This window comes from Onychomys torridus, chromosome 10 (genome assembly GCF_903995425.1).
Source record: "Onychomys torridus chromosome 10, mOncTor1.1, whole genome shotgun sequence".
NCBI lineage: Eukaryota > Metazoa > Chordata > Mammalia > Rodentia > Cricetidae > Onychomys > Onychomys torridus.
Genome location: NC_050452.1, coordinates 11,009,415 through 11,036,589, shown reverse-complemented (window position 1 = coordinate 11,036,589; position 27,175 = coordinate 11,009,415). Strand labels below are relative to the sequence as shown.

At 47.5% G+C, this 27,175-nt stretch overlaps 2 protein-coding genes across 2 annotated transcripts in view; one reads left to right on the top strand and one right to left on the bottom strand.

Moving 5' to 3' along the window:
* The window catches only part of Rab1a (RAB1A, member RAS oncogene family), a 25,533-nt gene extending 22,921 nt beyond the window's left edge, over window positions 1-2,612 (top strand). Inside the window, exons 4-6 of the mRNA XM_036201583.1 lie at window positions 99-194; window positions 1,521-1,652; window positions 1,802-2,612. Of these exons, the coding sequence (XP_036057476.1) occupies window positions 99-194; window positions 1,521-1,652; window positions 1,802-1,999 (426 nt within the window). The 3' untranslated portion in view covers window positions 2,000-2,612. The remainder of the gene's footprint in view (window positions 1-98; window positions 195-1,520; window positions 1,653-1,801) is intronic.
* A 1,010-nt stretch (window positions 2,613-3,622) lies between these two features.
* Cep68 (centrosomal protein 68) overlaps window positions 3,623-27,175 on the bottom strand; it is a 29,737-nt gene continuing 6,184 nt past the window's right edge. Inside the window, exons 2-7 of the mRNA XM_036200808.1 lie at window positions 19,929-20,292; window positions 16,470-17,957; window positions 15,415-15,537; window positions 13,271-13,367; window positions 7,688-7,861; window positions 3,623-6,732 (exon numbers count right to left, since the gene is read on the bottom strand). Coding sequence (XP_036056701.1) covers window positions 7,692-7,861; window positions 13,271-13,367; window positions 15,415-15,537; window positions 16,470-17,957; window positions 19,929-20,249 — 2,199 coding nt within the window. The 5' untranslated portion in view covers window positions 20,250-20,292 and the 3' untranslated portion in view covers window positions 3,623-6,732; window positions 7,688-7,691. The remainder of the gene's footprint in view (window positions 6,733-7,687; window positions 7,862-13,270; window positions 13,368-15,414; window positions 15,538-16,469; window positions 17,958-19,928; window positions 20,293-27,175) is intronic.

The following is a 27,175-nucleotide window of genomic DNA, read 5'->3' as shown; positions in this document are numbered from 1 at the left end:
ACTGTTGTGTCAGATCCTAGTAATCTACGATTTTCTCCTGTACTTTTCCAAGCCTGTTTTAATGGAATTGTCTGCCTTTCCTGATTGTTTTCTAATAGTGGGACACAGCAGGCCAGGAAAGATTTCGAACAATCACCTCCAGTTACTACAGAGGAGCCCATGGCATCATAGTTGTTTATGATGTGACAGATCAGGTAAGGAAGTTCCTAGAGAATATTGTGTGTTCTCAACAAAGCAGGACCAACACGTTACACTTTGTGTGTATGTGTAGATTTTCGACACAATCTCCCTGTGTAGTTCTGGTGGACCTGGAACTCACTATGTAGACAGGCTGCCCTTGAATTCTTTTGATCAGCCCTGTAATTTCTTTTGATCAGAAATTTATTTTTACCACTAGAGGAAAAAAAAAATTAAATTAGAACGAATTTTTCTTATAGCAAATGTTAATAAATCTCAGCATCGATGACTTAAAGCCAATTTGGAAGTAACTTAAGACATTTAGATTAAATGCTTTTACAAGCAAAAGATGGGTGAATATGAGCAGGAAAAGAAATTGCTACATTAGTGTGATGTCATATGCCTGTAGTCTGGCTACTTGGGAGGTTGAGCTAGGCTCTCAGAAGCACAGAGGATTGAGACCAGCACAGCAAGACCTCATCTCCAAAACACCCAGAGCAAAGAGAACATGTTGATTTTAAACATTATCTAGTCTATCACCATCATTTTGTTTGTTTTTTGAGGCAGGGTTTCTCTGAGTAGCCCTGGCTGTCCTGGAACTCTAAGAGACACAGCTGACCTTGAACTCAGATCTCCTTCCTCTGCCCTCCAAGCGCTGGCTGGGATCAGTGGCATGTGCCACCATTCCTTGCCTACCATAAAGTAATTTTAAATGAGAAAAAAACCCAAAAGAAAAAAGCCTCACCAAAAGTTACTTCCTGGCTTTCTCCTCCCTATCTTGTAGTGGGCTTTCAGCTCAGGGCTTTCTTCATGCCAGGCAAGTTGTCAGTCCCTGAGCTGTGCCCCCAGGCCACCGGTTCCTTTCTGATAGTAGTAACTCCTACTGCTGTTAACATAAACAGTTTTTGTTGTTATTTTTGTTTGTTTTGAAACAGAATCTCACTTAAGGTAGTCCTGGCTGACGGGCAGCTAATTGGCTCTGTCAACCAGGCTAGCCCGGAACTGAAAGATCCACCTGCCTCTGTCTCCCTAGTGCTGGGATTAAAGTTGTATCACTGTAGGCAGAATTTTACTAAATTTCAGAAAATAGATTTTGTTAATATTTCAAATTTTCTATTTAAAATTGGGTTTGCCTGTCATTCAATATTACACTATTTCCCTTTCCAGATAAGCTATTTTCATTTTAAGCCTTCCAGCCTCCTTATCACTTTCCTCAGAGGAGCACTGTCGTAGTGTGTGGTCCATTTCTTTCCTCACATTAGTTATGGCTAGGGTTGCCACACAGACTCCTGATGAGTTACCACTGTTGCATCCAGAACTGCATCGCCATTTTTTCTTCCTAGGAGTCCTTCAACAATGTTAAACAGTGGCTGCAGGAGATAGATCGCTATGCCAGTGAAAATGTCAACAAGTTGTTGGTAGGGAACAAATGTGACCTGACCACCAAGAAAGTAGTAGACTACACAACAGCAAAGGTATGTATGAGACCAACCTCCGTTTCATTATGGGGACGGGAGTCATGTAGTGGCGAAGGCTGCCTCAACCTTTGAAAGCCAGTGACTGAGTCCTTCCTTCCCATCTCAGAAAGCTCTTCTCCAATGTTCATTGTTCTTATTACTCTCAGGAATTTGCAGATTCCCTTGGAATTCCATTTTTGGAAACCAGTGCTAAGAATGCAACGAATGTAGAACAGTCTTTCATGACGATGGCTGCTGAGATTAAAAAGCGAATGGGCCCTGGAGCGACAGCTGGTGGTGCAGAGAAGGCCAATGTTAAAATCCAGAGCACTCCAGTCAAGCAGTCAGGCGGAGGCTGCTGCTAAAATCCACCTCCGTCCTTCGCTCACAGCAATGAATTCGCAATCTGAACCCAAGTGAAAACAAATTGCCTGAATTGTACTGTATGTAGCTGCACTACAACAGATTCTTACCGTTTCCACAAGGTCAGAGATTGTCAATGGTCAATACTGACTTTTTTTTTTATTCCCTTGACTCAAGACAGCTAACTTCATTTTCAGAACTGTTTTAAACCTTTGTGTGCTGGTTTATAAAATAATGTGTGTAATCCTTGTTGCTTTCCTGATACCAGATTGTTTCCCGTGGTTGGTTAGACTCTATTTTGTTTTGATGTTTATATTGGCATGTTTAGATGTTGGGTTTAGTCTTCTGAAGATGAAGTCAGCCATTTTGTATCAAACAGCACAACCAGTGTCTGTCAGTTTCCATGCATAAAGTTTAGTGAAACGTTCTATGTAAGATCTGATTTGCTAGTTCTTCCTTGTAGTTATAAATGGAAAGATTACACTATCTGATTAATAGTTTCTTCATACTCTGCATATAATTTGTGGCTGCAGAATATTGTAATTTGTTGCACACTATGTAACAAAACTGAAGATATGTTTAATAAATATTGTACTTATTGGAAGTAATATCAAACTGTATGGTGATAAGTATTGTTTTAATTCTTATGATCAAAGGGAAATAGAGGTTTGCATTATACTCAACAGCCATTATTGTGTGCAACAAGGGCATTGTGGAACTATCTAAGAGCACAGCGTCCAGTACTTGCTTTCTAGTAATAGACCTGCTCAGTGACCTAGAGAAGCTTCTGTGCTGTGCTGTGTAGACTGAACCAGCCTCATTGGTTCAAGGAGCTCAAACCGTATGGAAACAAGTTTAGAGTGTCTGCTGCCTAGCACTTTATCTCCAGTCCTAGGCCCATCTGAAGAGGCTTCCCAGGCAACTTTTTTCATGCATCTGGGGTAGCTGGAGAGCAGCACAGGCCTCCTCGCAAGCAGTGAGATGGTGATCCGTGCTGGTGCTTCCTCCATGCTCTGAGTCAGATATTACCGCCCACCCCAACCCTGGTTTGGGGATGCTTTTTTGCTTTTTGAGACAGGGTTTCTCTGTGTAGTCCTGGCTGTCCTGGAACTTGCTTTGTGGACCAGGCTGACCTCGAACTCAGGGATCCGCCTGTCTCTGCCTCCAAGTGCTGGGATTAAAGGCGTGCACCACCATGCCTGGCTTTTTCCTTCTCTCTTTTTTTTTTTTTTTTTTTTTTTTTTTTGAGACAGGGTCTCACTATGTAACCCTGGCTGGCCTGGAACTTAGTATGTGCAACAGGCTGGCCCCTGATAGAGATCCATATGCCTTTTCCTCCCAAATGGTAGGATTAAAGGCATGTACCACAATACCCAGATTACACTGTTTTTTGAGACAGTGTCTCCTGTAGCTCAAAAGGCCTCATTTCCACTTGTAACCAAGGATGGCCTTGAACTCCTTATCCTCCTGCCTCCACTTCCAGGTGTCAACTTTTTATTCTTTCCAATTGTATAACTCAAGTTGGAGGAGAGTTTAAGCATTAGACTAGAAAGCAGGAAATGTTGATCACCCTAACTGTAGAAATTATATCCCCCCAAATTAACTGAAAACATGGACGCTGGATGGGAGTGATGAGAGAAATAATATATTTATTTCGGTGAACTTTTTGCATGTGTGAAAGTTGTTAACTAGGACCTTCAAGACCTAGACTTTGCTTTTGTCTTGCTGTGGGAAACAAAGTCTCTTGCGGACACTAGCATTTAAGGTGACAGAGGTCAGAGACTGTTTCCTTTGGTTTAAGCAGCAGCCAAACATTCTTCAATTGGGGGCTTAGGATGTGACTGCTGACAACACATTTTATTATGGGGTCTTTAATGATAAAATATTAAACTAAAAATAAGCCAAAAATTACAGGTTTCTTTATTTTTCACTAAACAGACGATTGAAATACATGGTACAAAAATAAGTGGTAAGATTATTGTAAAATGAAAATGGACAGAATAAATATTCAATTTAATTTTCCATCTATGAGAATTTCACAATAAAATCATAGTTTACTTTGTATTATAGATGTGCTTGTTGGGTCTATTCGTCCTTATATAAGATAAGGCAACTGGAAATTCCTGAGATCGCCAGGAATTATATGGGGGTCTCTCTCTCTCTCTCTCTCTCTCTCACTCACACACACACACACACACACACACACACACACACACAGAGTCACTGTTGGAGTTTTTCCTTGTCAATATAAAGGGAGAAAGAGTTCATAAACTGTTTTCTATAATAACTAAATGATACAAAAACAATATAAGACAAAGTGATGCCATGCACTTCAATTTTACAACAGCAAAAGTTGTTCAAACTGTCGGCTTATTCTTTATTAGCAGAAAACATTTTTCATATAAACGTATTTACAGACTTTGTAAAGTTCTAGTGTTTTCCACCACAGGCAGCAAGATTAGGGCTTACAACACCATTTCAGCACACTTCACTATTTGCTTTTATGTATGTGCCAATAAATGCAGTTGGGGGGGGGGGCACATATCCTATTTTTCAAGTATAAGCATTTCCAGACTACTGGGGGCTTTAATTTGTTGACATAATAAAGAAATATTATATTAAAAAATAAAAAGTGGCTATAACACAGTAACTTGCATAATATGAAGAACATTCTACTCAGTGGCCATTGCTGGAATCCTGAACGATCAGTAGTCACTGGGCTCACGCGAGCTGCTTGTGCTTACTTGGGCAGATGTTCCCTCGAGCACGTATTTGGCCATTCATCCAGCATGCCTTGCACCGCCACACTCCGCTTTGGGCTCCTAAGGTTCCTAAATGGAACAGCTGTCTTTGAAGCCTCTTGGTTTTGTGCTCGATGTTGGCTGTAGACCCACAAGAACCCTGCGTTAAAATGCTACTTTATGAACGCAAATGAACTTTAAGGGACCATGTGTAAATCCTAACGTGGCCATGTCAATCTATCCTGGCCACATTTAATGCACATGGAAATGATGGCATCATCCTACGCTGAGATAATTTCAGCTCAAAAGTTCTTAACACGCAGCAGAAGATATAATTAACAACTGTCGATATTCCTAAGTGGCATTCACAGCCAAGGTCAGAGTTTGCACCTTTTGGTTACAAAAAAAGTACCTTTTTGTTACAAAGAGGATGAACAAATGCATAGACCATCTTCAGGCAAGGTAGTGCTTTGTTGGGAAACAGTATATTCCAAAACGAACATGTCAGTTGAAGCTGACTGTAATCCACACTTGAAGAGAACAGGAGTGCCTCACTGCATTCAGCCGGCGGCACCTTAAGGTTCTGCCATCTTCAGGTTTTATTCAGGCCTGTCAAATGGGCTTACTTTCTGAGGGCTTACTTTCTGAGGGCTGCTCTAACATACTGATGGGAAGGCAACTTAAAGCCACATCAAATAGTTAGTGTACTGATTTTTAACCAATTTTCATTAGCTAGAAAAGCGTTTTCTTTTGCGTTTTGAAAGCACATTATTCACCATGTACAATGTAGGAAATAAGCATGACTTAGAGATGGCAGAATCAGAACAGTTTAATTTGGATCTTGCCCACAGACATGGTAGGCATACTGTGCAGCAGCAGGCATGTGAAAACACTGTACTTCATGTATGTATAGCTTAGCAAGTAGTAATCTTTGCCTCAAAAGATCCCTCCAAGGGCTAGAATTCAAGTTTGTACCACCATGTTTGTCTAAGCAGCGAATCTTTTAAAATCTTGTTGATTTTGTTTTTAAGCTGAAAAACCCATCTTTGATACTTTGTGGAATTTGTGGTAACCAGCATATAATCACTTTGCTTCAAAAGTTGCAACTGATGCTTTGAACTACTGATCCATGGATTTTTTTTTTTTCTTCCTGACAAGGCACTGCCTGTTAACTCCCAAGAAACAAAGACTTTCTCTTTTCTCATCAGCACAGGCTGCTTTAATTTCTGTAAGGACAGACTGTGGCTGTAGCCATCCCCTTCCTCTGACTAGTCTTCCAGGGGAAAGCAGAGCAGAGGACCAACCCAGTGCCCCAGAGGTAAGCAAAAGCTTATCGTTTGCTTCGTTCCCTTCCAGAAGCATGACACAAGCCTCCAGCTTTCTGATGCATTTTCATAAAATAGTTAAGGAAGAAGGTAGAGACTAACCACTAAAGATGGCACCTGCTGTCATGTTGTTCAAAGGGCTCGCTCTGTAGAGGGTCTACTGACTTAAGTGTTTCTGTGGCAGATTAAAGGCTAACATGTCTGCTGAGAACCTTTAGAATTTACAAAATTCCAGTTTTCACTTGATGAAAAGATCCAAGGTCTTGATCACGCACTTCCTCACTCTTAGACCCATCACCTGAGAATTCATTCCAAGTACTTGGAACCTTTCTTGAGCAGCTTTCTGTAAATGGCCTCAACATGTTTTAACTGCTGGTTTTTTAAACAGAAGGGGGCACATGAGACCTGCATATCCTACTATTTTATCAACATTGTAAAGCCACGTATTTTTGGTAGAGAAGCACCAAAAGGAAAAGCCTTAGTTTGGAGGGATTCGCTGTAATGAGAACAGTAACTCAAGAACCTTCAGAGATGGGACAGGCATCTTAAAGCAAGTACGTTAAAGTTGTCTCTCCCCTGCCTTCACGGTAGAATGCTCTTCAAGGAGTTTTTGAGTTTTCTTCCCAAGAGCCAACTTGGCTGATGGCTCCATCTCCACCTGGGATATGCCTGAAAGAGAAGGCAGCCAGGGTTACAGGCAGAAGTCAACGCACATCATCTGCTTCCACTGCTCTGATGCAAATGCGAGTCCCCGTTTACTCCCGTTGTTTTTAAAGATCTCTTGGTACAGGGCCCAGCTGGCTTCATCTCTGGGTCCTCTTGCTTCAGCCTCCAAAGGGCTGAGATTACAAGTCCATAGTACCACACCCCCAGCCCTCCCTGCCAGAGTCTCTGTTCCGGACCTACTTCCAGCATATGCTCACTGCGACATCTCACTGATAAACACTATAAAAGAGAAGTTCTAGAGAAAGTACAGTAGAACTGGGGTTCCGAAGTGCTAGAGACCTGAGCACTGGCACCACGTAACCCTCCTTTTCTCTTGGCCTCTCTTTCCTAGTCATTCCCAGTTTGACTTTCTAAGAGGTAAGATGAAAGTTGTACTTAATGAGTAGTATCTGTCAAGTCTCTTAAGATGTGCCATCCCCAGTCTTTGGGGAAGGATGTGGTTGGTATGAGAGGTGTGCAAAGATCCTTTGTGGGAAGGGGGTGGGGCAGAGAGCTGGCAGTTCACTGGATTTTTGTAGGTGTTTGTGTTGACAAAGACGCTTGGAGACAGTGAGAAGAACCTCCAGGGCAGAGGCATTGTGATCACAGCCCCCACTGGAGAAGTGTGCCTTCAGGGAAACAGCGCTGGTGAGGATTATCGCGGCTACTGTGGAGGGTGGAGCAGCGGTGGAGAACCCCAGAGGTGGGGAAGGTGGGCTGCTCCTCAGCAAGCACATGAAAACACACAGTGGAACCGCAGTGAGTCCCACCACAGGAAGACCCACATTCCTGGCAAGGGTGTCGACTCCGTGCTTCAGCACTCCTGCCCAGCTGAGCTTCTAAGGAGGAATTCTTTAGTAGGAGAGCCCTGTCCCAGTTAGCAGTGGTTGCACAGCGGGTTCTTGAGTTTCCTACTTACTGAGTTAAAGTCCTTCACGTGGGCGTTCTTTAGCTGCTGTTGGTCTGTTGTCAGGGATGAGGGTGCAGCCAGCCAACATGTCCAAAGAGGCTAAGATAGAGTCATAAAGGTGATCTGCATGGCTCTCCAGCTCACCAGACTGCTTTGCGATCCTCCCGAGGACATCCTTTAAAACTATGGTCAAGTAATAAAAAGGTGTAGCAAGCAGTTTGCTCAGGCAGGATTGTAGTAGTTCACAGTGCCCCCTCCCCTTCCCAACAGGGTCTCATGTAGCTCAAGCTGACCTCTAATCTGCTTTCTAGCTGACTATGACTTGGAACTTGTGTGTTACTCTACGTGTTTGTGCAGTTCTGGGGGCTGAACCCAAGGTTTCATGCAAGCTAGTCAAGCACTGTACCACCTGAGCCACACTCCCTGTCCACTTTTTTTTTTTTTTTTTTTCTTTTTGGTTTTTCAGGCCAGGGTTTCTCTGTGTAGCTTTGTGCTTTTCCTGGAACTCTTGGTAGCCCAGGCGGGTCTCAAACTCCCAGAGATCCGCCTGCTTCTGCCTCTCGAGTGCTGGGATTAAAGGCGTGAGCCACCACCGCCCGGCCACCTTTCCTTTTAAACAGTGATGCTCCACGGGCTTTAGTAACGTACTGGGGAAGTGTGTAGATGTGTGTATGTGTGTGTGTGTGATCAGTGACCACACCTGGAGCAATGGTGTGAGATAGGCTAAATTCACTCCTGCATGGCAGAGTACCAGGCAGCCCCTCCCTTTGTTAAACACAAAAGCTGCTGACTTCCTGTGCTCTATCAGCTGTGTTAAATTAAATGCTCCCTAGCTTCCTGCCCCAGGGCACCATCTGCCAGCAGAGGATAAGAAAGGGGAAGCCTTTGTTCTGTGCACAATGTGGACTAGATGGGCAGGAAGGGAAGGAACAGCAGGCTGGGTGTGTTGAGGTCCACCTTGGAAAGCACGTGAGGACGAAGTGCTGTCCTGACAACTCTTGAGAGCTGATGCCAGAAGCCTGCTGGCAGGGCGGCCCAGGCAAGCTCTGTTCAGTCCTCCTGTGTGCCACCAGTGGAAGTCTAGGGGCTTTTATTTGAAACTTTAAACAAGTCATGGAAGAAAGGCAAGGAAGAGGAACGAAACAGGTATGTGTGATTTCTGGTGTGATTTCTTTTGTGTTGCTTTAATTAATATTTGGCTTAATTCCCATGGGTTCCAGTCATGTAATTCATAATCAGTTTGAGTATAAGACAGCCTGTATTTATGTAATAGTCACTGCTGGCATAGGGGCCTCTTGGTGGTGGTAGAGTTAAGCTGCAGTCACAGTCCTAAGGTTATATTTGTAGCCAAGAAAGCAGGCTCTGAAAAACTGTGGTGTGGTGGTGGTGGTGGTGGTGGTGGTGGTGGTGGTGGTGGTGGCGGCGGCGGAGGAGGAGGTGGTGGTGGTGGTGGTGGTGGAGGAGGAGGAGGTGGTGGAGGTGGTGGTGGTGGTAGAGGTGGAGGAGGTAGTGGTCGTGGTGGAGGAAGTGGTGGTGGTGGAGGTGGTGGTGGTGTGTGTGTGCCCACACGCACTAACAGGATGCTGCTTCTGGGAGGAGGAAGTAGGAAGTGTCAAGAGGAACTTGAGACTCAAGAAAACAGCTAAATGCTCCAATTAATTATTTCAGGCAGAGACTTGGGAGGGGTTAGAGTGCCAATTTGAAGGAGCCTGGAGTCTTGTCTGAGACTCAAATCCAGATGTCTCTGGCCAGTAAGACACCCCTGAGTCTTCTCAGAGCAGGACAATGTGGAGTGTTACTATCAGAACAGTTAGTTTAGGAGGACTTCCATGACACATGACCCTGTGAAGAGAAGGCCTGTACTGAGTTCTTCCTGCTCAGGCCCTGCATCTTTAGACCCATGTAAGTGTGTCTGATAAAACACCAGCAGAGGCAGAAGCAGGAAAACTCACGGCACCAAGTTTCTGCCCCAATATACAACTTAAAACTTGGGGCTGGTGAGATGGCTTAGGGAGTGGAGGATTTACCTCACAAGCCTGGAGACCCAAGTCCAATCTTTAAAACCAGTCTAAAGGCAGGAGGGAACTAACTCCACAGCTATCACCTGACCTGTACACACTACACACACACACACACACACACACCATTCATATACACAGTAAAACAAACCATTCAGGCTTAGCCACAAAACACCTAAGGTCCCGTGTAAGACAACAGGAGGAGATTCAGAACAGGCCTTCAGAGAAAGAAGCAGGGGAGGGGAAGCACTCACCAGCTGACACTGCTGGAGACCTGTTAGTGGTTGCTTTCCATCAAACCTCTCCATGTGCTCACTTTCCCCAGGATACAATGACACTGTCTGGAAATGTTTTAGGGGATCGGCACTGGGGGGATGTGAGTGTTTCTGGGCTACAAACATCCTGTGATGCATGTGACCCCTACAACAAAGAATCAGCTCTGTCTGTGGCACTGGGCCTGAAAACCTCGTTTGTGACCCTTCTCCAACAGGTACATAGGGTCATCATGGCTGTTGATGCCATTTGATCCCTGTGAGTACCACCTCTCTCTGGAACTGGGGTACACTATGAGTTCTTCAAACACTACCTGTGTAGTACTACGGGACATTAGTGGCCACTTGGGGCCCCACCAATTCAAGGCTTTTGAAGACACAGATGGGCATCACTTCTGGGCATCACGAGTTCAACCCTCTTGGAGTTCTCCCACTTTGCTAACTTTGGAAGCTATCCTGCAGATAGATGGTTGAGTCTGGTCTGTTAAGTGACTGCAGCCTGCCTTCCCCATCAGTTTAATTCCTTTGGTTTGGTTTCTGAGACAGGAACTTGCTGGCCTGGAACTTGCTCTGAGATCCGCCTGCCTCTGCCTCCCGAGTGCTGGGATTAAAGGTGTGTGCCACCACTGCCCAGCTTCAGTTTAATTCTTAAAATTTTTTTTATTCTTTGTGAATTTCACAGAATGTATTCTGATCATATCCCCACTCATTCCCCTAATAAATTTAATTCTTTTAAACCCATCTGTCCCTGAAAACAAACTATTGACATCTTTTCTTTTTTTGAGCAGGAGCCCAGGCTGGCCTCAACCCTTTGGAGGCTGAGCACTAACTGTCTATAGCTGCTGTGGTTGATGCTTTGTTAACATCAAAAGCAGAACATCAAACAGAGGAACCTGCCAGTTAACACTGGAGCTAACTAGGAAATCTGAGGGCTCCCACTGACGACCCAGCGACAACTAAATTCTGATTCCTGGGCCAGTGAAATGGCTGGGTGGGTAACCAGCTCTCAGATCTGATCTCTCTGTCTGTGCCATGCACACACCTGAACTCACCCATCCACACTTATTCAGAACATCACCAGAGACTTATAAAAGCAGAAGAATGTGTTTCTTGGGGGCTAGCACAATGGCTCAGAGAAGAAAGTGCATGCTTGTGCAGCCCTGACAATCTCACTGGATACTTGAAAGCCATGTAAAAAAAGTTGAAAAAATGGGGGTACAGTAAGATGGCAGGCAGGCAGGCAGAGAGGGGAAGAATCCAGGGGAAGCATGCCTATGCCCTTGTCTCAAAAACAAGGTGGAAGGGGCCTCACATACTACGTAAAAAATAAATCTTTTTCTTGCAGACTTGGTGCCTAGTTTATGACAGGCTTACTTCTATGCCCACAACTCTCCCACCATGGGTCTCAAGAGTCCAGAGGGACAGTGATGTAAGAAGCCAGCAGGTGTTCTTTGTGGGACTCTCTTAGGCATTGTGCACATTCCTGAACAGAAGAGCCAAGCTCTGGCTAAGTTTGAAACTTGAAGCATAAGGCTGGAGATCAGCGCAGCATCTGTTTTGCATCCTCAAGGCCCTGGGTTTGATCTCTCAGCAGTGGATTCAAATGAACAAACAAGACCAAAAATAACACTCAAGGCCAGAGAGAGAGATGGTTAAGAACATTTAGTGCTCTTGGAGAACACCAAGTTTGGCTTCTAACACCTATTTGGAAGCTCACAATAACCTTTTAACTCCAGTTCCAGGGGATCCAACACTCTTTTGACCTCCACATATTCTTGCATCCATGTGGTATACACACATGTACACACACACACACACACACACATTTAAAAACAAAACACCTCAAGCAAATACAGGCAGACATTCAGGGGCTCAGTGATGAGGACCACATACAGCTCTTCCAGAGGACTTGAGTTCACTGCATCAGGCTGCTCCCATCCAACTGCAGCACTAGGGATCTGATGTCCTGACCTCCAAGGGCACCTGTACTTGTATTCATTACCCTCACACAGATACACACAGAGTTAAAAAATAAAACAAGTATTTCTTAAAAAGGGCATTGCAGGCCAGGCAGTGATGACCTGACCAAAGTCAGGAACCCACATAATATACAGGAATCAAATAAACACACACAGCTACTTGACTAGAAGCTAGGAAACCTTGTCTCACAAAATCAAACTGCAGGCTCAAGCCTGTAATCCCAGGACTCAAAGCAGACAGGTCTCCTTGCAGGTTCAAGGCCAGCCTGACCTGTACAGTGAGTTCCTGGTTAGTCAGAGCTATGTAGAGAAGCTGTCTCAAAAACTAAGCAACCAGAGACAAAACAAAACTGGAGTTACTATTCCTAGTTGTCAGATTAAAAGAAATGGATGAATGACCTCGATACTTCAGAAGAGGATATTAGGAAAGGCCAAGAAACCTATGAAAAGGGCTCAGTATTATTAGTCATACAGGAAAGAGAACGACATGGATTGTAATCTTCAGTTAAAATGCCTAGTACGGAACAGACAAAATGAGAGCAGGGACGACAGACTGTACACGCTGGTGGGACAGTCTGGAGGTCTTCACAAGACTAGATGGCAGCAGGATCTGGGAACCCGCTACTGACCACTGTGCATCTAGAATGGAGGCCACACTCTCATCTTCACTGTGCTCCAGTCACTCTGCATGAGATGGAGTTGACTCGGAAATGGGAACAATCTGAAAATTCCCATCAACTGAAGCTGATAAGAATTCTACATTGAGGAAATAAGGGTGCCACCACATTCTAAATTCAATTGCTGTAATAGTGGCTAGTTTTTAACAAATGTAATTGTGTGTACATGTGTGAATCCACATGTGGGTATGTGCACATGTCAGTCTAGAAGAGGACGCTGGATTCCTGGAGCTAGGGTTACAGTGCTCACAATAGCTAAGCTGTCTTTCCAGTTCCTGGTTAGTTCATTCTTTCTGGTGCCTTCCCTCCCTCCCTCCCTCTCTCCCTCCCTCCCTCCCTCCCTCCCTCTCGGCAGTCCATCCTGTTCAGGAACTATCACACCAGGCTAGCCAGGTGCTAGGATTAAAAGCATGTATCACTATGCCTGGCTCTTCATCTTTAATTTTATATTGACTAATTCAGACTTTTATATTCAAGTTCACTAGTAGGTGAATGGGTTGAATTCCTAAGGGCTGCTCTAACACACTCAGTGGAAAGGCATGTTCCAATTTATAGCCACAGACATTGGACATGTATATCACACTGGACCCATAGCTAAGTACATTATGTGTCAATAAACAACCAAACAAAGTTCTTGATTACCCACCTGGGGTGTTATCCGTCAGGCACTGAAGAAGATTCTCTCCCTTCTCCAGGACACTTTCTGTCAGGGACTGGTGTTTGTCTATATCTTTCTTAAATTGCTTAAGACATCAGGAAAGAAAAAAAGTTTCAATACTATTGCTTATATGAACACTCTACCTAGTACTTGACCTCTCTGACATGGAAGACAGCCACCGTGCAGTCTGAATCCCCCAGTGGACTAGTCTAGGGGCAGCATCTTTGAGTCCATGGGAAATTATTACTCACTGATTTTGTTTTCTGAGACAGGGTCTTGATTTAGTTTAGGCTGCTCTACAGAGTCCTTCTCCTTGCCCTCCCTAGTGCTAGGATCCTAACCCTGTGCCACCAAGCCCAGCCCAACACAAGCGTTTTCCCCAGAAGAGGCTGGCTCTGGAACAGGCTGGAGTAGGACTCCATATTCTGTACCCCACCTCATGGTGTTCTTTAACTCAGAGGAAGGGATCAACCCTTGGAGTGAACGTGGTAGGCAAGAACCAGTTTGTTACTGCACTGGCCACGTAGAGCTGAGTCCTTCACCTTTATGCCCCTTCTCTGGGGACCTCTATAGCAACACCTTGGCACCAGGGAAGCTGATGGTTTACTAAAAACTCATCCCAAGCAGGTTTTCTCTCACAGCTACAAAACACTGTTGCTGATTTTTATTTTTATTTTCTTAAGACATTCCTGGCTGTCCTAAATCACTATGCAAACTGGCTGGCCACAACAACTGGGGTGGGTGAGGACAGGGACAGAGAGGGTGGGTGAGGACAGGGACAGAGAGGGTGGGTGCTGGTTAAAATGAGAGCCTACAAAAATGTGAGCACTCAGTCTTGGTCTAAGGGAGAGCCAAGAGAGCCCATTCCTCTGAGGAAGGTGTGAGCAGGGCCATCTCACTGACATGGCTGTGCATACACAAGAGGCCTAAGACTGATGTGCAGGAATAGCCCCTGGCTCTGTCCTGGCTGGCTACAATGCAGATTCTTGCAGCCTCTTAGAAGTTAGTCACAGAGGGCTCACATGGAGAACTTTCACATTTGTTCAGTCAGGCCAGGAGAGGCTACTGAGGTAAGTCAGAGCAGTTCCTCTCCCTGGGACTCCCTGAGGCAAGGGCTCTCCAGGCAGGCACAGACTGCTGTGTCTGAAAAGAGAATCTTTAGGCTCAGCCTCCCTCTCCCTCCTCAAGTTTCTCTCTCTTTCTATGCTGTATCTAACATCATTCCTGCCACAGCAGGCCAGCTGGCCAGCCCGGGCTACATTTAGTAGAAGGTAAAGACAGAAAACAAAGGCCCTCCCATCCATGAGGTGCGGCCTCCATGATGCTGAGTCAGAACTTGGTGGTAAATCTCACCCTTTTCTGCTGAAGCAGTGTTAGGTTACAGACATCTGATCTGGGTTCCCCCTTCCCTGCCAGACTAGCAGCAGGTCTGGGCCACAAACACTGCCACCATGTGGTCAGAGTGAGCCACGTTTCCCTGAGGTAGCAGTTACAGGAGTTACTCTCCATTTCAATACACTTTTAATCTAGTATCATTAACTACACTTCATAGGTGTGAAATAACAGACCTCAATAACAAACAGGCATAAAACAAAACCCTAATTCCCAAACACAGGCACAAACTGGTGTTAGATTTTGAATTAAATTTGGCTTAAATCTGTCCTCCCACACCGCCTGGCCTCTGCTTGGATTCAGTATAGTTTCAACTCCGTTTCATAAATACCAATACAGTCCAGAAGAACTTGTGGTGATGTTGATGTGCTCCGTGTCTACACTGCCTTGTGTGGCAGCCACTGCATAGCTGTGGTGCATATGTGACTTCATTGAATTGTCATACGTGACTTCTGTAAATGCCAGACCTATGCTTCGAACCCTGAGAAATCTGCCAAAGTTCCATGCAAATCCCTCAAAAGTATTTCTGATTCAAGACAAATATAATTTTCCTCTGGTCTGGAAGTTCACTCATTTTATAGTGTTCAAAATTTAGAATGTGAAAAAGGCAACTTGACCAGATTTATTCAGATAAAATAGTCAACTGAGCTCCAAGAGTCCAGTTACTTGAGATTTTATTTTGTAAAACTTAACTGGCAGTCCCATGCGTGAGCAAGCCAGGAGCCAGGACCACATATTACCCGGTAAAGCTGCAGAGAAGCCTTGAGACCCGTGAGAGTGGCCCTGGGTGGAGTAGTGAGCTCAGCAACTTCTGTGACATTATACAACCAGCAGATCAGCTCTTCCAGCTGACAGCAAAATGTCTGTGGAGACAAGAGCACACGGTGGGCTGAAGAGAGCTCAGTGATTTAGTCTGTCTACCGTGCGCAAGGCCCAGTACCACAAAAACAATGTCCACATGGCACCTGAGTGAGCTGCTGTTTACCTTGTCTGAAGGCTAGAAATACCACCATTTTGGCATACAGCTATCTTTGCTAGACTTTTCTCTCACAGGGTCATTTATCTCTACCTCTACCCCCAACTCCAGACGTCCCCTGTCAGGACATGGATGCCATACTCAGCCAGGGGTCACCAGAAATGAAGGCTCAGAACACACAGTCCTGAAGGTGAGGGTGGAGCTATGGAGGAACAGGGACCAGGAGCAGCCCGGAAGAGCACGCTCGCCACACCAGCCAGTTCCTGGATCAGGACTGTAGTGGGTGGCTGTTCCAGCTTTGCCCTGAAAGTACTACCCCCAATGAGGCTTCAGTAACTGTCATGGCTAAGAGGCGAGGCCGAGAGAGGAGCCCTGAAGACCTGAGATCCGGATGGGCCGGCTCTCTTGGTTCCCGGACCCTAGATGCAGGAGGTAGACCGAGCAGAGTTCTCCAGAAAGCACCGCCGGGCTGCGCCATACCTTTCCCAGACCCTGTTACCTATCCCTTCATTTGTAAGTTACCCCACAAAATAAACCTCCCTTTTAACTACGTGGAGTTGCCTTAATATTTCCACAAATACAGGACTGTTGCTAACCACTAAACTTTCTATTCAGAAAGCTGTCACATGATGAGTGAGTGGTTCTAACTGCACAGTGAAAAAGTGTGTGCACACATATCATTGGTGCTGCCATTTCCTTACAACCATTAAAGGAGAATCCTGTATTTTGGAGGTATGTGTGTTGGGGATGTTGAGACATGCTGTTGGTGGACTGGGAAAAGAACATTTATTCCAGAAGCTTCTTACTGAGCATCTTTACCTGCACACATTGCACCAATGATGCTTTCTCCTGTCCTGTGTTCCTAGGAAGCTTCTCTGCAGCGACTGGCTCCGAGCACAGCCACCTGTCTGATGCAGCTAGCAAGGAGGGTTGAGTTTTCAGCAGTCCAGAAGAGACCCCGAGGGCCTGGCTGCTCATCATGCTGCTTTTACCTATGGAGTCCTCAGGATGGACAGAGTTCACGAAGCAGGGGTTCTGGACCACAGGCCCTTGGAAGGCAGCACCAGAAGGATGCTGCCTTTGGCCGGAATCCAATGTGGGGGACGCTGGCCCATCACTGTCTGAGACTTCCAGTGAACTGTGCTCCTCAGCAGCCCCGGTGGGGAGGTTCATGAAGGTGGGAATGGCACCTAAGCTGGACACCAAACTAGACACCGGAGTCAGCCTGGTGGGCAGGGCAAGGTACTCATCATCACTTCCCACCTCTTCTTCTGACATCCACCCAGGCTTCACACAGGAGGGATGCCCAACACTCTGGCAGGCTCTCTTCTGCCTTTCTAGTCTGGGGAAGGGTGGCCCCCTCTCCTTTGTCCTCAGCTGGGGAGAGCCCACACTGAGTCTCTTGCCTATAGGTAGAGAGTCCTTTGTGTCCCTCTGGGCTGCATCTCTCTTCTCCCGGGAAGCATTCTCCGTGCCTGAGGCTTTAGGGGTTGATGCAAGCTGGTTCCAAGATGCCAGGCTTATGCCGTCCTGCTTCTGCGATACTCCCAAGGGCCAACGCTTAAGGCATGGGTCCTTGGCTCCAGAAAAGGGCAGAGCAGGCATTTCTGCTGATAAGGAATTGTGGGAGATATTAGTGGGAGACTTGAGAGTGCTTGCTGGGGAGACAGAAAAACTGTCCAGATCTACACCCGAGTCCTGCATGACAGGGTCAGCCAGCACATGACTCTCCAGTTGCTTTGGGAGCTGAGGCCCAGGCCTCAGTGGGTAAGTGTAGTCAAGCAGATCTTCATACTCTTTATTTGGGTTCCAGAGCGGGGAGTGGCGGTTAGGAGAGGGAGGCAGGGAATTTGGCAGCACACAGGCCCAGTACTCTGCCTGAAAGGAGAGTTGTCTCTTACCCAGGCCAGTAGCATCACCCCCAGGAGTCACAGGCTGTGGTGACAACAGGGGCCGAGGCCCTGTCCCCACCACAGAGGGGGTTCCTTGAGGTTCAATCAACTCCCGAGAGGAAACCTTGGCAAAGGCGCTACTTTGAGGCTCTGCCTTCTCTTGGTGATCCTGGAGGCTGGTGCCCACTGAGGAGGCAGAGATGCTTCTGCCACAGAGCTGAGGAGCACCTGGGCTCTCCGTGGACTCCCCCTGTGAGAAGTGAAGCTGCTGGCTGAGGCCCAGCACCTGAGGTGAATCAACTGGGGACAGGTTGTCTTCACTGCCCGCATCATGTCCTGAGCAAACAGTTACAGTTCCAAGGACTTTAACCCTCTGAAGTAGGTCCTGGGAGGCAGGAAGCTTGTTTTCCTCCATCTACAATAACAAGGGGAAAAGGCACTGAGGTGGAAATAAGCAACCTCTTTTTTTAAAGAACAGTTTTCTTCTTTAAGGTAGAGGGAAGGAACGGGGTTAGGTCTCAGTGAAAACAAATAGTTCTAAGCATCCTATGGCCAAACCTCCTCCTAAGCACTTTCTTAGATAAGTCTAAGAAAACAAAGGAAGGAAGGGAGGCAGATGGCTACAAGATGTGTTTGTGTGTCCAGAACAGTATTCAGGCAAGATCTCAGGTTCCTGCTAATGGTTAGTACCAAGACCCATCCTACCCTGGGAAATCTCCTGCAACTGATCCTGAACCCATCTTTTCAAGTTATCCATTCACTTTGTGAGAGCAGACCTGATGGCAGTTATGCATGCAGAAGCTGGAAATCAATGGCTCTCCTTTCATCACACACCCCCACCCCTCCATCATCACCACCGACGGGAGATCCAGCAGGTTCCGCCAGGGGGCCCCCTGTTCTGGCTCACATGCCAGTGCACTCTGGTAAAGTGAGTCCTTCAGTTTCTTTACTCTGGATTTTTTAAGCTTGGTGAGTAACTTAGCCCAGAAGAAGACAATAACTGACGTAAGGACTTGGGAACCAGACTGACCCAATGTTAATCAACTATTTGTCCCACCTTCCCGAAGTTCAACCCAGAGCTCGCCTTCCCTGTCCTGTGGACACAGCACCAGCACTGCCTCCCAAGGACTCACTGAGAACACACTAAGAGCCTCTCACGAGCAGGCATGAGAAAACCACAGCCTCTCTTGAGAAACAGCCACTTCTGGGCTTGCTGATGTGCTTCTTGACCCAACAAACAGGACTTAGAGGTGCCAGAGTGTAGGGCCCTGGAACTCCCAAGTTGGGTAACTGCCGCCCTGCTTGCCTGACCTTGCCGTCCTCCCTATGCTGATTCCCTGCTGGTCTTCACCCTCCTGAATGCTTAAGGGAAGTTCCTTGTTTGTGTTTCCTGCATTTGGTGTTAACAGCTTAGGTGCTAAAATGTAGAATATTCAGTAGTGAACTTCTGCCCTCTGGGGTTCCTCCATTGTGCTGTAAGCCTGTATTTAAGGTTCTCTCCCTTCTTCAATAAACGGCATTTGGCATGACCCGCTGTCTTTTGTCTCTGGTTTTCGATCCACAGCCCCCCCCCCCCCCCCCCCGCTTGGACATGGCAAACGGGGGGGTGGGGGTGGGGTGGTGGTAGCTACCGCAACACCAGAGCCCTCCTTGACCCTTGCTTTCACAGGTGGGCTAGGTACTATTCCCTCCCGTCATGCTCAAGCCTTCTCACAGGACGGGGCTCCCGGAAGAGAGCAAGCAGCAGCCAAAGAAGAAAGCACCAATCAAAGCTGTCCCTGGACCTTGATAGGACCTTGATAGGCTGAACGTGATGTTGTCAGTGCCAAGAGGAGCAGACCATTGGTCACTCTCCCACTACAAGGGCTTTAAAGATGCAGAGACTTGCCTTTGGCTTTAGAACATGGTAGGATTCTCCGCTTGTGTGGCTCTCACCAGAGAGCCTGCTGCCTTGTGGTCTCCAGTCGTGGAGGCCAGAGATACCAACCGCTGATCATGAAGGAGCTTCAGGGCCTGAGCAGGCCCAGAGGATTTGGCCTGGGAACCCACAGCCCTCTACCAAGTCTGCCTACGGTCCCCTAGAAGCTGTCAGATCACCAAATCTGAAGCAGGATGGGGTCCCCTAGTTCAGAGATCCCTGATCCTGGTCCTCTGGACAGCAGGCTCCTGATGAACTCACTGTCCTTAAGAGGTCCCCCGTGACTCTGGATCAGGAGATACTGCATGCTGACTTCAAGGTCCACCTCTCCAAGTGAATCCATTAAACACCTTGCAGCCAGGGTCCCACAACTCTCACAGTGACAGGCAGGGCTAACAGTCAAGGGAATACAGTGCATACCCCAAGGCTGCCCTGGCACAGTTCCAGCCTCAACTCCTCAGTACTTACGTGCCTTCCCCCAGAGAGATGAAAGACTCCAGTCTCCATGCTGGCAGAAGGAAGTGGGCCACGGAGGGCAGGCTCAGACCTATCTGCCACCAGTTCTCCGCTGGCAGTGTGGGCTTGTGACAAGAAAACTCCAGAGATGCAGTAGGTGTCAGCCTCAGTCCTCCACAGCGGCCCTCCCTTGACTTCCAGATGCAGGGGCTGCTGTGGCTCAAGCCCTGGGGGCAGCAGCTCCTGTTCCCCAGAGTTCCACTTGCCACAGGACGGGACCTTCATGTTGACAGATGCGTCTGCCTCCGTGGCCACATCTTCACCTAGGGCCATGGAGCCTTCCCTAAATTGGCTTTTCCTTGAAGCCTTCAGAAACCTGCAAAACAAGGTAAGGAGAGAGAAAAAGAAATTTTTTCATGTGTCCAGGAAAACCTTGATTTTAAGTGAAGACAAACTTCACTGGCCAAAGGAAGTACCATGTTCTGGCTTTTCTTCAGCCCAAATCCTTTCAAAAAGGATGCCTTAGTACACGACTTTGTCCTCTGTCACTGTGGTATTGTCTCCTTAGAGTCAGGACAGGTGTGACCAAGCAAAAGGGTTGGCCAGCTTACTGCACAAGTCAAAAAACCAGGCAACAGAAAAAAAAAAAGTATTATAAACCAGCTGATCTGGGTGGAAGACACATATTCCAAGGCCATCATCCCTGCCTGGAAGCTGAAGGGAGAGGAGGTATAATATACATGGGGAAAGAGTGGGTGCTTCTCACAGGTGGAGGCCTGTGATTAAAGGCACACTTGACCCTAACTGCCTGCTCAGAACAGGTGTCACTACTTCCTAGGGCCATTCTTCTCACTGATTACTTTCCCATTTGCTCTTCTGGACATTACACATGGACAGCCTGGAGGGAGAGATGGCTACATAAAGCCCTCTTGTGGTCACCAAACTCACTCCGCTGAAGTGAAATGGGCTTGAGCACAGATGCCTGCTCAGTGTGCAGCAGCACAGAAGACGCTGTGTGCTGCCTCTGCCCCAACCCCACCGAGACGTCCAGCCGGTCTTTGCCATGCTCAGCCCCCGTGGTGCTCTTACGTCAACGGCTTGCTTGTTGGTTAGCAACTCGAGTCTTGACCCTTCTACACTACAGCAAGGTCAGGTGTGCCTGGGCTTCTACTGGGCTCCGGAGGATGCTTCTAACTAACTTGGTGGGAGGAGACTATGGGAACAAGAACCACACCCCGACTGTGGACCAGGTGGAGCCCCAGTGATGATCCAATGGTGACCAGTGACCAAAGCAGATCAGCACCTCTTCTCAGGCTGTCTTAGTGTAAGCTGACCTCGGCAGCCTCAGGAAGCCATGGAAAGCTGGGTGGTAGCGGGTGAATTCATGTGAGAAAGGAGAGCAGCCCAGGCAGCCAGGGTGAGGGAGCTGCTGGGGGAAAAAGGAAAGCCCTAAGGAATTCTGGATCTACAGAGGGACACTAGGCTGGCATCAGCAGTCTGGGCACTACTGGTGGATGACAGGGGGATGTCTAACCTGGCAGTAAGCCACCTGCAGAGCACTGGGACTAACCTCAAGACTCAAACCTGGACAGGAACGCCATATTTCCCTCAGAGACTAGTGTGGAAAAGGAGGTTGCTAGTGGCAACACAGGAAGCTGGCAAGGAGGGTAGGAGTGGCCACGCCAGGCCCATCCTGTCTGGCTTTAGTACAGGAAATGCAACCCAGGTAGAATGTGACATTTCTACTCCTCCCTCACCCGGCACATGGGGCTCCAGGCCATCCTGAAGTGACTGCAGAGAAAAACGTGGCCTTCAAATGCAGTCAGCTCACTCTTGGAAGCACCAGGTTCTTCAGGTGCTAATCAGACTCTGCCCTGTTTCCTTTTTCTGGTAGAAACAGCACCTAACCCTTCACATAACAAGCAAAGTATTTACCACTGAACAGTCCCACAAACAGTGGACAGTCAAGCAGTTCTGCAGGCAAGCAGTGCTGTTAGTTTCTGTGTGTGACTCCTACCACATGACACATAAGCAGACAGATATTTTCACACATACACCTTCATTATGAAAGTGCTGACAGGGCAGGACATACCATTCAAAGCCTTGTATTCCTCTCCACTCCCCCCGAAAAGAGAACAGTACTAGGGATCGACCCTAGAATCCTCAGAGCTCGCTTGGAGACCTAAGGGCAGCATAGTTACTGCTATCTCCTTATCAAAGAGCAGTTTCCTGTTAGAGCAAAGTCGTCCCCTTCAACCAGGATGGACACACAGCGCAGAGAAGAAAGGAGACACCTGCCTGACCAGCCAGAGCCACTATATCAATTCTGGCTATCAATGGGGTGACAGATAAAGGCAGATTAGATTGACCTCACATCCCAAACCTAGAATCCTGTGCAATCTATGGAGTCAGGGTCAGAGCTGTATGACTCCAGAACCCAAGCTCTTGACGAACCAAACAAAGGATAAGTGAGAAAACAAACCAAAGGCGCCCAAAGCAGAAGAGGGTGGAGGACGGGAGGGAGCGTTTGATGAGAAGTTTCCAAGGAGCCACATCCTCTCCTTGGGGCTCTTCAAACAGCTGCACATGTTACTTACTTTGTGTCTGTGTCTCTGTGTGTGTACTCACAGAAGTCATCAGCTCTCCTGGAGCTGGAGTTCCAGGCTGCTTGACAAGGGTGCTCTGGGAGATCAGCGAGCAAACTGCTGACCCGCCCCATCTCTCCAGCCCTGGCACCAGTTTTAGATCTACAGCTGACCCTATCAGATGGCCAACTTAGAATGAAGACAACCTAGTTATCGTTTCCTGGTTGCTGCTTCTTCTTTCTCCATTTCTAGAAACTCTCAGTGCTCACAGCTCCCTTATGCCCCTAACAAGAATGGTGTTAAAGACCTGGTCCTGCAGTAAAATGAAGCTGAGCAAGGCAAGGATCAAATTCCTAAAACATATTGATTTATTTCTGCAGTATGAATGTGAGCAGATTCGTATGCCATGCCAAGCTGAACATGGAGGTCAGAGCACAATTTGTAAGAGTCTGTTCTCTTCCATCTACCATGTGGGCTTCCAGGGATAAAACTTGGGTCAGCAGGCTTGACCGCAAACACTTTTTTTTTTTTTTTTTTGTCGGAGCTGAGGACCGAACCCAGGGCCTTGCACTTGCTAGGCAAGCACTCTACCACTGAGCTAAATCTCCATACCCCCAAACACCCTTCTTTATCAGACCAGCCATCTCAACAGCCCTACTTGGTTTCAACGACACCAAGAGGTCATTATTCACAAACGGTTTCACACTTGTCCTAGGGAGGGCAGCATGGAGAGCTACTGGAGCTCTCAAAGACTGCTGAGTGAACCCTCCTAAGTAGCCTGCAAGGAGGCTGAATCTGAACTAGGTTAACTAAGTGGCCAGAGGCCCTCTGTTATCCAGGTGTGGTGGTTTGATTGAGAATGGCCCTCACAGATGTATGTGGATGCTTGGTCCCTAGCTGGTGTCACTGCTTGGGAAGGATCAGGAGGTGTGGCCTTGTTAAGGAGGAAGAGTGTCACTGGAGGTGGGCTCTGAGGTTTCAAAATTCCATGCCAGGCCCAGTGTTACTCTCTAAGAGCCTCCAATTTCTGGTTTGGATGTACGATCTCAGCTACTGCTCCAGTGCCATGCCTGACTGCCTGCTACCATGCTTCCCACCCTGACAGTCATGGATGCACCGTCTGAAACAGTAAAGAAGCCATCAATTAAACGCTCCATTTTCTAAGCTGCCTTTGTCACAGTGTCTCTCCACAGCAACAGAACAGTAACTAAGACACTGGGTAAAGTCTTAAAATTCAGAGCTGAGTTCAAGCCCTAACCACAAGGTGGAAGGGAAAGGAGCAACTGCAAACTGTCCCCTGCAAACTGCAAACATACACACATACTCACACACACTCACAATACACTTTCACCCACTTCTGCAGTGCTGTCTCATCTTCCAGAGGACCCAAGTTCTACTCCCAGTACCCATGGCAAGCAGCTCACAATTACCTGTAACTCTAGTTCCAGGAGATCTGATGTCTTCTGGCTCCTGTGGGCTATACACGCACAAGCACACACTCTCACAAAGTAAGTAACATGTGCAGCTGTTTGAAGAGCCCCAAGGAGAGGATGTGGCTCCTTGGAAACTTCTCATCAAACGCTCCCTCCCGTCCTCCACCCTCTTCTGCTTTGGGCGCCTTGGGTTTGTTTTCTCACTTATCCTTGTTTGGTTCGTCAAGAGCTTGGGTTCTGGAGTCACACAGCTCTGACCCTGACTCCATAGCATGCACACGATTCTAAGTCCAGGAGGTGAGAGTGATCTGGCTGCAGAAAAATTAATGTAATAAACAGTTTTTCTTTATAAAAAGCCTGAGAGTCAATGATTTTCACCAAAATGGTACTTTATAGGTGGAGGAAAATCAAATCCTTTCCACCTGGTTTATTAATCTGCCTGCTAAACCCTGTTCTATTCTGTATGGGTTACTTGTTTTGTCGCTGTGACACAATGCCGCGCACACAGCTAAGGAAGCTGGTGTGGGCAGTCTGTAGAGCAAGCTGGGGCTGCTGGCTAGACTCTATCTGCAGCAGGAAGCAGAAAGGGAGGAAAGACAGCGCTCAGCTCTCTTCTTTCTCATCCATCTAAGCCCCAGCCACAGATAAGGGGCATCCCACCTCAGTTAGCCTAATCTAATAATCCGCGATAGGTGCACCCCGAAGACAGTTTCCTCCATGACTCCACTGCCTGTCAAGTTCACAACAGTCATCATCCTGACTCCACTGCCTGTCAACTTGACACACAAACACACTTAGCTGTAAAGCCATCACCTTCCTCCCTTGTACCCCACCCCACAAGGTTCACAGCATCTCATTATGCAAAACACATTCAGTCCAGCATAAAAAATCCACACTCTTTAACAATGCCAAGCCAGGCGGTGGTGGCTCACGCCTTTAATCCCAGCACTCAGGAGGCAGAGGCAGGTGGATCTCTGTTGTGAGTTCCAGGTCAGCCTGGTCTACAAGAAAGTTCCAGGACAGCCAAGACTACAGAGAAACTCTGTCTTGAAAAACCAAAAACAATTCCAACACTGTTTAAACATGTAACTGCTATGGGCTGGAGAGATGGCTCTATGGTGAAGAGCACTGACTGCTATTCCAGAGGACCCAGGTTTGATTCCCAGCATCTACATGATGGCTCACAACCATCTGTAACTCCAGTCCCGGGATCTGATTTTGTGTGTGTGTGTGTGTGTGTGTGTGTGTGTGTGTGTGTGTGTGTGTGTGTGTGTGTGTGTGTGTGTGTGTCTATGTGTGTACAGCTGATTCTCTTCTGAAACTCAGCAAATTTGTGAGCTCCTGTTCAACAAACACAAAGTTATATACTGCCAGGATGCAATGGTATAGAATATATATTCCCATTCCCAAAGGGAAGAATTGGGGGACAGTAAGGAATAAGATCAAAGCCAGACCAAACACAGCAGGGCAAACACCAACTGTTGCAGCTGGCTTCATGGGAGCTGGCATCTGGACCCATCATGGAATACTTTGGGTTCCGAAGGCTTCGGTAGCCCTGTTCCTCCAGATGCCTGTGCAGCCTCTCTTTAGGGTAGGCTAGTCTACACACACAGCTTTCCTTTGCAGGTGTACTACGATCCTGGCCACTGCCAGCACAAAAAATAAACAATGAAATCTGTCCCTCTTTCTGAGAAAGACCTGTACAACACAGAACTGCTAACCGAGGAACCACCCATGCTTTGGCACCTTCCAGAGCCCTCTAAAATTCACTATTAAGCCCCTCCATGAGTTCCCAGAACCTGCAGAGGCTGGGAGTGGCTTTCTGTTGTCCCACAGTAAAACTATGTTAACACCAGGGGACACCTACCTGGTCTTTCCTGGTATCTGTTGCATCGCCCTCAAGCAAGCTTGTCCCAGCTGTCTAGTTCCTTCCCACATTCCTGTTCAGAGCACCTAGGAGAGGACTGGCCAGTGGGGGAGGGGCGCTGTTTTACTTCTGACTTGCTCAGATAGATGAGTGATTCACCAAGAGCAAGTCTTTCAACAAAGAAAAAAAATCTCCCGCGATGATTCTTTAAATCACAGTTCCCTTGGAACCAACTTCCCAACTGTCAGCAGTTCCATTTTGACAGGTGCTGTCCCTGTACCCGTGGCCACTGACAGATACCTGTGCTTTCAGTCTGGGGCCTCAACATGAACTTCACAGCACTCACAGGTACAGAGAGACGTGCCATAAATACCCAGTGCAGACCATGTCTAACAAGCAAGGATGGGGAAAGGAATGGGTAGAAACACTGAACACGGGAGGACACGTGGCTTCAGGGTTTCTGAGAGTCAAGTGAGGCAGGATGGCAGAGGGCAGACCTGGGCTGACAAGAGAAGGCAGGCTTGAGATGGCCCTGATGCTGGCTGCCTGCCTGCAGGGTGGATACCAGGAAAATTGTGGCCATAGATTTTAAAAAAAGGAGGCAGGTGGCCAGTGGTCAAAAGCAGCTGCTTTCCAGCTGTTCCCTTCCTGGCTGCAGGTCCTAGGACCCCCAGGCCTCTAGCATGGCTATCATTCCCCATGGGGTCGATGACCTGGGGCCCTGCAGATAAAATCAAAGTATGATAATGGAGTCTCCGGTGACAGGTCAATGGATCACATCCTCTCCAGGACCCTGGGGCATCATTGTATCTACTCCCTTCTTCCTCCTGGGACTGTATTTTTACATTTTTCTTAAAGACAACCGAACGCAAGAGTTTCCAGGGCCCTAGAGGAACCTGTGGGTCTCTGCAGATCACTGTGCTGGGGAGGCCAGGGGTCCTCACTTTCTCAGACACTTACCTGCCTGCTGGCTGGCAGACTAGGGTCACCAAACAGTCTCACAGCAGGGTCAATGTCCTATCTGATTAGAAGTCTACAGATGGCTTTGGAGATGCGAAACTGCCGATTTGTAAGGAGCTTGGCTGAGCTCTGACTACCCCTCAGGCCTAAGCTCTCTAGCAGATTGCCCTTGTCCAGCAAGTCCAACACACGGACACTGAGGGCTGACCATCTGATCACCAGGTTCACGCTCTGCCACTGGGGCAGCGCAGGACTGCTGTTCTAGAACACAAGCTGCTTCTGTTGTCAGCTGTTTCACAGGACTGGCCCTTACCCCATCAGGCTCCTGTAATCCTGGCACTAAGTTAAGGGCCAGCAAAGGGGGTGAGGCAAGATGATTCAACCGGTAAGGACACCTGTCACCAAGCCTGACGA